The following is a 9,160-nucleotide window of genomic DNA, read 5'->3' on the forward strand; positions in this document are numbered from 1 at the left end:
CTGATCCTCCCTGCCACAGCCCAAGGTCATGATCCTATGAGGCAGGCAGCACCCAAAAGGGCAGGGCCATAGGTTAGAATGGAAGGGAAATACCATGGAGCCCAGAATTGCTCCATGGAGGAAGATGGGCAGGTGGCCTGGTGAGGAAGCAAGCCAACAGCATAAGGCTGTCAAGAGTCCTGGTCCAGAAAGGGAAGGATCAGAAACAGGAGGATGCCAGGGAGATCTGCACTATGGGAAAAAGAGGGAACCCTTACTTGGCTTCTGTCCAGAGCATTCAACCTGAAGCTTGGAAATGCCTTTGCTGCTTGTTTGTTTCTCTATCGGAAGTCAGAAGACACTGTTTGACATTTAGTTGCTGGGCAATGTTACAAACAAAAGCTGAGCGCCTTAGGTGAGGAATCGGCAAAAGCGATGGAGGAACTCAAACATAAATATTTCTGAAGAAAAATGTTTATCTATGCTTTCCAGGAGGAGCCAGCAGCAGCTATTACTCACTGCAACCAAACAGCACAGCCTAGGATCAGCACTCTTCATGTTATGTAATGCACTCCAAGCTTTTATATACAATACAACCAAAGAACAGGGAACCTTACAGCCCCGCCCAGTGACAATACACTGCCAAAATGACAGGCATCATGGCACATAAGAACTTGGAGACTCGGCCAAGATCAGTACTTACTATGCTAGGCACATCCCATACATGTAACAAAGAGACGCTGCCTGCCCTGAATCTAAATTGGCAAGACAGCCAGGGAAGTACTGTTACACCCATTTTACAGATGGCAAATTGGCAGCTCAGAGAGAGATGACTTGTCCCAGAATCAGGAACTAAAAACATTTTAACCTTTGGCAGCTACATCCCCTTACCAAAAGTAAAAAAAATAAAGATTTTGATTACATGGAGTATTTTTATACTACCTCTGCAACTCCAATCTGATGAATGAATAAACGATTCCAGCAGGTACAGACTTGAACAAAAATCCTACATCCAGACAACCCAGAGCTGTAAGGGCTTTTGTATAAGGATCCAAACTCTGCTAGAATTTAGGCCCCCATCTGGTCTCCATTATGGAGTTTGGTAAATGCTTAATGGCCAATGCCCTATCAATCTGAATGTAAGAACTAGTATAAAACACATCCTATCAGGCAATTTTCAAACCTGAAGTGCACACAGTTTATTCTCCCCAAAAAAACACTGTTCAATTTTAACATTGTTCAGTATGGTCATTTATAATAGTTTCATGACATTGTTTTAAACTATACATCTACATAATTCAATCACTAGTTAATTTGATTCCCCCATTCAGTTTGATCATAGTCTCAGGAACTGAATCATTAACATTAAAAGAATAACATGTCTTTCCATCCTTCATTTGGATTAAATTTAAAAATCAATTTATCTGGGTTTATTAAATGTCAATTTTCTCTAGAAATTTTACAAAGAAAGAGCCAAAATTCTCAATAATGTTGAACAAAAAAAAAAAAGGTAGACCAAGCAAGGTACACGGTAATTAAAGATAACTAAGACCAGGTCTACACTATAAACTTACATGGTTAAGTCGCTCCAGGGCATGAAAAATCCAAATTCCTGAGTGACACAGTTACATCAATGACCCCCAGCACAGGTAGCACTTTGTCAACAGGAGGGCTTTTCTCATCAGTCTAGCTAAGGCCTTTAAGAAGAAACTTTCCCACTAACACGATCCTGTTTCAAGTGAAGCGCATCATTGGTGCGGCTTCTTTGAGCAGCTGCACTGCTGCTGCATTTTAAATGCAGACCTGCTCTAAGAGTTGCGTTATTCTGATTTACTTACATTAATGCTATAATCACAGCCACATGCTATAAAACCTGCAATAAGCAAACAAATGATCATATACGTAACAAGATTGATTCCTTAATTCAAGGTGATAAAAAAAGCTACACTAAACAACAAGGCAGCATGTGCATGTGTAACATATATTTAATGAATTAACGATACTACAGATACCATGCTTTGAAACTACAGCTGGGCAAACTGTTTGCAATAACTAATTTGTTTGGCAAACTTAACTCACTTTCCTGTCTCAGCATGATCAACCAATAGACTGTAGTTTTAAATAACATGTTCATTACTCAAAGCAACTGGACAAATACTTTGTGCAAACAGATCTCAACCATGAATTGCTTACAAACTGTTCTCAAAGAGGCTTCAAGTAATTCAATATTCTGTGTGAGTGGACACCACAGTCACGTGGTATTATTTCTTTTCCTCACTTGACCTTTAAGAAGTATTTCAGCATCTGCTCAAAATGCGTTTGCTTTTATCACAAAACATATTTTGTCCTGCCAAAAAAATTTATCTCTGGTCTTTGTGCTTAAATTTGCTTTCCACAAACAAAACGTTTGTGGGAAAAAAATGGGATGGGAATATGGAATCCCTAGTTCATGGGTGCCAGAAGGACTACAAAAGTGGTGGAAAAGAAGTAACAAAAACAAGTATAAATAACAAGGTCAATTCTAAATGGCATAACAGTGGGTCAACTGGGCCAAATTTCAGTGAGCGGCATGGGCCCCGGTACATGGGATAGCAATGCCACTCACTCACAGAATCACAACGCCATCCATTCAAATTTGGCCCAGCCTCTCCTCTGTCATAACAGCAGGATACACTGTTATACCACCCAGCTCCCAGGGGCAGGAAATGAAGGGCTGGACCCGAGCCATAACAAGGGTGTAGCAAGTGAGGTACTTCCCTCAGGCACATAGCTGAGGGGGCACAGAAAAATAATACAGAAATATTAACTAATAAAATACTATGAATATATAAACATGACAGGGCACAACTGTATATTCTTGCCTCAGGTGCAAAATTAGCTAGTTATGGCACTGACCCCTCATTGTACCCTGCCACGTTCAAGTTCTCAAAAGTCAGGGCCAAAAGGTACAATGATTAAAAGACAAATTTTTGATATCACATGCCAAAATATATAAAGCCAACAGCCTTTACTCAAACTCTAATGAACTCTCAAGCAGCAGTTTTCTTACTTTGCCAATCTCTACATTCTGATTATCATTAATAGAAATATTTTTCATCGTGTGTTTCTACGGTGAAACCGACGTTTACCAGCATCTACTGATAAAAATCAAATCCTTCCAAGCCTACCTATGAACCACTGGAGAGACGCTCCCAGTAGAAGGCATTTCACTTCTAGATATCTCACTCCCATTGAATATTTTTACTTGGAATCATTTTCTCTCAGATTTTTATTATAGATCCATATATTGCAAGGTTGTTAGAATACTTTGTAACTGACATACATCTTGGAATTAACAGAAAGTCCCCTTCAAAAATCAGGTATTATTTAAATGTTGCTCTCCTAGCTGCACAGTGGCTCAGAGTATGAATAACAAGAAACAGTTTGGCCAGCATACATTGTTCATATAGTTTAGGAGGAGGGAATTCATAATATAATGATCTATTTCTGCCTGCATTTCAGTCTGGTATCAAACTGAAAGCTGTGAAGTAATTAGATGTTACATCACAAACTTGGCAATACTCCCTCAAGTGTACAATCCATGTATCTAGTGTGGGAATGAGATGGAAATGCCAACCATTTCATGGTAATTAACAGAACCAGTACTTTCGAGGCTGTGACCTCTCTGGCACTCACAGAAGTGCAGAGAAATCCTATCTGCTATCAGCAACTCCTCCACCTAAATAAGAAATGCCACTGACAGGCTCCAAGGGGACAGGGGAATCTTACAGAGTTCTTCTGGGCTGAAAGGACTGCAACACAGAGACACTAGAGATCAACCAAGCAGAGCAAAAGCAGGAAGCAACTCAATTCTCCTTTGAGGCCAGGGAGGGAGAAGAATTCCACAAGAGCAATAGTAGCGCTAGTAACCAAATATAGTAACCTTGGTAATAATTATCTTCATTCATGTAACACCTAGAAACCCAAAGCACTTTGCAAACAGATTAATTAAGCCACTCTGCAGCCCTGGGAGACAGGCAGTGTCAGCACTACCCCACTATAGTACTTACTACTTTGCACTTTTTATCTTAAAGCGTTTTAAAGAGGCATATAACTATTACTTCCCTAATGACACACACGTCTTTACGCACTCACCCACTCCCCTTGTACGATTCTACCTGGGCTCCCACTAAAGTGCTGTATGCCCACAGTGCAATTGTATAACCCTACACCCGTAAGAGTTGGAGCTGGGTCAACTGACATGTGCCCAACACTGATATTTTTTATATGGTGTGCATACCCTTGAACTAAGCAACTAGTCCTGGATCACACAGCTGTGCCACACGCTCTGATGGGGTATATTCATTAAGCCACATTTCCTTTTGTAACTAACAAACACCTCTTAAGTCTTGTACTTATACTCACAACCCCATGGCATGGGCTGGGCTAGAACAAGGTGATCAGAGCAAGTGTGAAACTTCAGGACACTTTTTTCCGGGAAAGGAGTACAGTTATTTATCTAACACAAAGCCCCTGATATCTGGATGTCCCCATGATATGGAAGGCCGGTCACCTTAGGAAAGGACAAGTTTAACTCCAAGCATCTGCACCTACACGCACACGCTGAGCGTGTCTAGAACAATATCAGCTGAAGGGCGGCATCCCCTCCGGAGATCCCTTCCCTGCCTCGCTGCTGGAGCCGAGCCGGAGCAGCAGGCGCTTTCCTCCCCCATACTCTGCACGGGCCTCTCCAGAGCAAGGCTGGACTTTGCCAGGGCCAGGAGGGGCGAGCACCCTGCAGAGAAACCCGGCCCTGCCCCCTTGAGCTGGCCAGTCCCAAACCTCGGAGGGGAGGGCGCTTGCGCGCCCAGGTCTGTGCCGCTCCCAATGGCCGAGACACGCGGGTTGGGAGGGCTCCCGACTGGCGCGCGCCCGCCCCCTGCCCCTCCCCGCGCCGCACAAAAAGCCGCCCGACAAGTTTCTTGGAACTTTGCCTCCCCTGACGCAAACAATGGAGCGGGGCCCCATCCTCCCAGGCAGCCAATAGGCACCTGGGGGGACCCGGCTGCCACCAATCAGAGGGAGCTGGACAGTTCCCCGGTCCTGACTGACCTTCAGCGCCTGGCGCGGGCGGGGGATAAAAGGGCCCCGGGCGGGCGGTGGAGGTTTGGCTGCTGCAGCTCCCGCCTGCAGGAGCCGGCGGCGCCCGGATCGCAGCGGGAGGCAGCGCAAGCCCGCGGGGAGCCGGCCCCGGGGTCACCGCCGCAGCGGAGGGGCTCGCGGACCGCCGCCGCCGCCACTCATTCATTGCAGCCGCAGCAGCATCGGGAGCGGGGCTCGGCGGCGGCCGGGCGGAGCAGCCCCCCTCCCACTCGGTAGAGGTGAGCGCCCTGCCACGGCCCCTCCCCACCCTGGGACCCGGAGTGGAGCAGGGCCGGGAGGCGATTCCGGCGGAGGCTGAAGGGGGAAGGTGGAGACGGGCGGGGAGAGTCGGCCTAGGGGTAGGAACGTGTTGGGGAGCGGGGGGGAGGGCTGGGGTTGGACAGGGAGTGGGGCTGGGGAGTGGGGCTACGTGGAGAAGGGAGAGGGATGGGGGTTGTGGGTGAAGGGAGAGATGGGGACCATGGCTGGGGTTGAAGGTGAAGGGTGAGCCTGGGGGATGGGGCTGTGAGCAAAAGGCGGGTGTAGGGCAGAGCAGAGACGTTGAGACGGAGAGCAGGACGGTAGGAGATGTTGGGAGGAGCAGGGTTATGGGGTGAGGGAGGAGAGGTGGGAATAGGGCTTTGGGGCAAAGAAAGGGAGATGGAGAATTTATAAAATCATAATTGATATTAGCCTGAGATGGGCTACAGAATGTGTCAGATTTACCAGCATGCTGCCTTTGGAGAAGGGGGAAAAAAAGGGGGGCTTGAGTCTGCTGTGGCTGATAATTTTGTTAAATTAGATTTGGTTGCTGGTGTTTCCAGCTCTGTACTTCCTATCTTGCCCTTGCTTTGTTTACCTATAATTCAGATAAAGACCAGAAGGGTTAGTGCATCTCTGCCATTTTATATGTAACCAGACCAGGGGTCAGTAACCAAAATAGCAAGAAAAGCCATTTTCCCCACTTGGGTACAAAATTCAATTCAGGAGCCACAGTGCATGTGAATAAGAGATTATCCTTCATAAGTCACAAACCATACTTTTTGTAATCCCTATCTCAGAACACCACACACACTGATTTATAATGCGATCCATATTTGCTGCAGGACATTCTCAACATTTTTGCGTATTCATATTTCCTCACACTTTACATGTGTGTTTATGCCACTGTCTGACTTTCACTCGTGAACCTTCTCTCTGGAGGACACCAGAGGGGAGGAGCAGGTTATTCAATGTTTCGCGATCACTTTGTTTACTATTTAGCTACCAGTTGTTCATCTTGGAGCTTTTAGATCACTGTTTATCAAAAATGATCTGGAGGGTTTTTTGTTTTGTTTTTTAAACTTTGCAATTATAGCTGTGGGAGCCACAAAGAGACCCTTAAAGAACTGTATGTGCCTCTGGAGCCACAGGTTGCAGACCCCTGGCCCAGACTGACTAGTTTGCTGAACTGATAAATCTGGGTCAGCCCTGCCTGCCACAAGGAAAGTTAGAAATTAACTGGTTAAAAGCACTGCTGGAGTTGGAAACGGGGGAGGAACAAAAACAAAAGCTTTGCTGGGGAGTTTTGTGTTACTATGGTGCCTGTAGGCTCACTGGGGAGGGGAAAGGTCTAATAGTTAAAAATCACATTTTGTTTTTTGGGAAGCATTTCTATAGGTCCTGGACCTAATGAAGCATTTTGAAAAAGTAAGAAAAAGCTTGTCCTGAAACCCAAGCTCAGCGATGCCCTGGAACGTCAAATGGCTGAACAGCTACAGCAGCAGTTCCCAGTCCCAAAAGCAATGCAAGAAATCTTCCTTTGCCTTTTACCAGGCAGTGAGGGACCTTCTGCCTGTGTGGCTTCTGGAGGACATGAGGACAATGGAGGTCTTTCACTGGGAAGAAGGTGGAAAGGTGAGCACCTACTCTCCCTCAGAGGCTCTTCTCTATGCTCTGGTGCACAATCACCAACCTTATGCCCAACACCTACTGAATAAGTTTCCTCAAAGTGCCCTGGCCATACCCAGCCAGAATTTCAGCTGCTGCCAGTCATCCCCTCACCTAGCCATGGCAGTTCGCTACAACCGCACTCACATCCTCTTCAGAATACTGAAAGCTATCAGAGACTTCCCCAAGAGCGAGCGAGCTAGCTACCTGGACCGCAGGGGATGCAGTCGTATGGAAGGCAGCAAAACTGCCTTGCACATGGCCTGTGAACTCTCAAGACCTGAATGTTTGCTTTTACTGCTGGGTCATGGGGCATCACCCTGCTTATGTGACTGCACTGGGAATACCCCCTTGGACATCTTGCTTCAGCAAATTTCTCAGGCTCCTCCAGCTAACTTGCGCTCCAAGCTCCTTTTGCTTGACTCCCTTTTCCTCTTCATGCCTCAGGAACTCCACTTTTCAATGAAACAGCAGCTTCTGGACAATTGCCAGTCCTGGCTAAACCTTTTGGGAGAGAACAGATTTAAATGGCTGGCAGGCTTAGCTCCCACATCTCTGTTCATCACAGCCATGCGTGTCTTAATCAGGAGCATTTCCCCTGAAGAGTTCCCAGAGGCACTGGACAATCTGCCTTTGCCACAGTTTCTGAAGCCTTTAGACTTGAAATTGAAGAGCTAAGGGGATGCTTGAGAGCCTCCAACTTGTGTGGTGAAAATGGGCTGCTAGGTGTTTTACTGAAAACGTTTCAGTATAAAGAGCTGTTAATGCAGAAGTGGGGCACTGCTTATTTTAATTAGAACATGTTTTTAAAAGGATTGTATCAAGCACTTTACATATCTTTTTTTTTTTAAAGATAATTGTGGTGAGTCATTTTTCACATCACTTTATAAAAAGTGTTATGGCACTTAGATACATGGGTGTATATATTTTGTAAACAGGTATAAATAAAGCAGTGGCAGATATGACTGAAAATGGAATCTAGCAACTTAAAGTTCTGAAGTGACACATCTGTGACAGTCTTATTCAACATATTTATAAATTATCTGGAAGTGGGGATAAACAGTGAGGGGCAAAATTTGCAGATGCAAAATTACTCAAGATTGCTATATCCCAGGCAGCCTGTAAAGAGCTATAAGAGGATCTCAAAACTGGGTAACTGGGCAACAAAAAGGCAAATGAAATTTAATGCTGATGAATGCAAAGTATCAAAGAGGTAGCTGAGTTAGTCTATATCTTCAAAAACAAGAAGTTCTGTGGCACCTTTATAGACAAACAGATATCTTGGAGCATAAGCTTTCGTGGGCAAAAACCCACTTTTGTCATACATCTGCTGAAGTGGGTCTTTGCCCTCAAATGCAAAGTAGAATATGTTGGAAAACATAATCCCAACTATATTGCCTCTACATAAATTCATGGTGCACTCGTATCTTGAATGCTGCTTGCAAGTGTGGTCACCCTATGTCAAAAAAGTAATAGTGGAATTGGAGAAGATTCAGAAAAGGGCAACAAAGTCTGAGGGGTGTGGAACAGCTTCTGCTTGAGGAGAGATTAAGATTGTGACTTATCTTCAAAAAGGACAAAATGTGTGGGATACGTTTGAGAGCTCTACAATACAACTGATGTGGAGAAAGTAAATAAGGAAGTGCTAACTTACTCCTCATCACAAAAGAGTTAAGAGTCACCAAATAAAATTATTAGGTGGTAGCTTTAAAAAAAACAAAAGGAAGTAATTCTTCACGCAATACACAATCTGTGGAATGCCTTGCCAAAGGCCATGAAGGCCAAGACTATAAGAGTTCAAAAAAGAATCATAAGTCATAGTACATGAGTCTATCCATGGCTATTAGCCAGGACTGGTAGGAGTGGCATCCCTAGTCTGTGTTTGCCAGAAGCTGAAAATGGATGACTAGGGATGGATCACTTAAGGATTACCTCAGAGTTCTCTGTATGCTATGGTGAATCAGGGGGACTGCTCCATGCCACAGGTGATCCCACTTCTGCATCAGACCTCACACCCCTCTAGAAATCTCCCTGACTAGCCTGTTCTGTTCTTTCCTTGTGGGGTATCTGACATTGGTCACATTTGGAAGACAGGATACGAGGCTAGCTGGACCACTGGTTTGGTCCAATA

At 45.1% G+C, this 9,160-nt stretch overlaps 1 protein-coding gene across 2 annotated transcripts; it reads left to right on the forward strand.

Annotated features, from left to right (window-relative positions):
• The first annotated feature begins 5,101 nt into the window (after nucleotides 1-5,101).
• On the forward strand, nucleotides 5,102-8,030 carry ANKRD9 (ankyrin repeat domain 9). 2 transcript variants are annotated; one of them, XM_074996470.1, is made up of 2 exons: nucleotides 5,102-5,339; nucleotides 6,760-8,030. In XM_074996470.1, the coding sequence occupies exon 2, from the start codon at nucleotides 6,826-6,828 to the stop codon at nucleotides 7,705-7,707; it is 882 nt and encodes a 293-aa protein (XP_074852571.1). In that variant the 5' UTR covers nucleotides 5,102-5,339; nucleotides 6,760-6,825; the 3' UTR covers nucleotides 7,708-8,030. The 2 variants fall into 2 exon arrangements, with proteins under 2 accessions (XP_074852571.1, XP_074852570.1); XM_074996469.1 differs by having other exon boundaries at nucleotides 5,103-5,339; nucleotides 6,749-8,029.
• Nucleotides 8,031-9,160: the final 1,130 nt, after the last annotated feature.

Source organism: Carettochelys insculpta, chromosome 6, assembly GCF_033958435.1.
Source record: "Carettochelys insculpta isolate YL-2023 chromosome 6, ASM3395843v1, whole genome shotgun sequence".
NCBI classification, from domain to species: Eukaryota; Metazoa; Chordata; order Testudines; family Carettochelyidae; genus Carettochelys; species Carettochelys insculpta.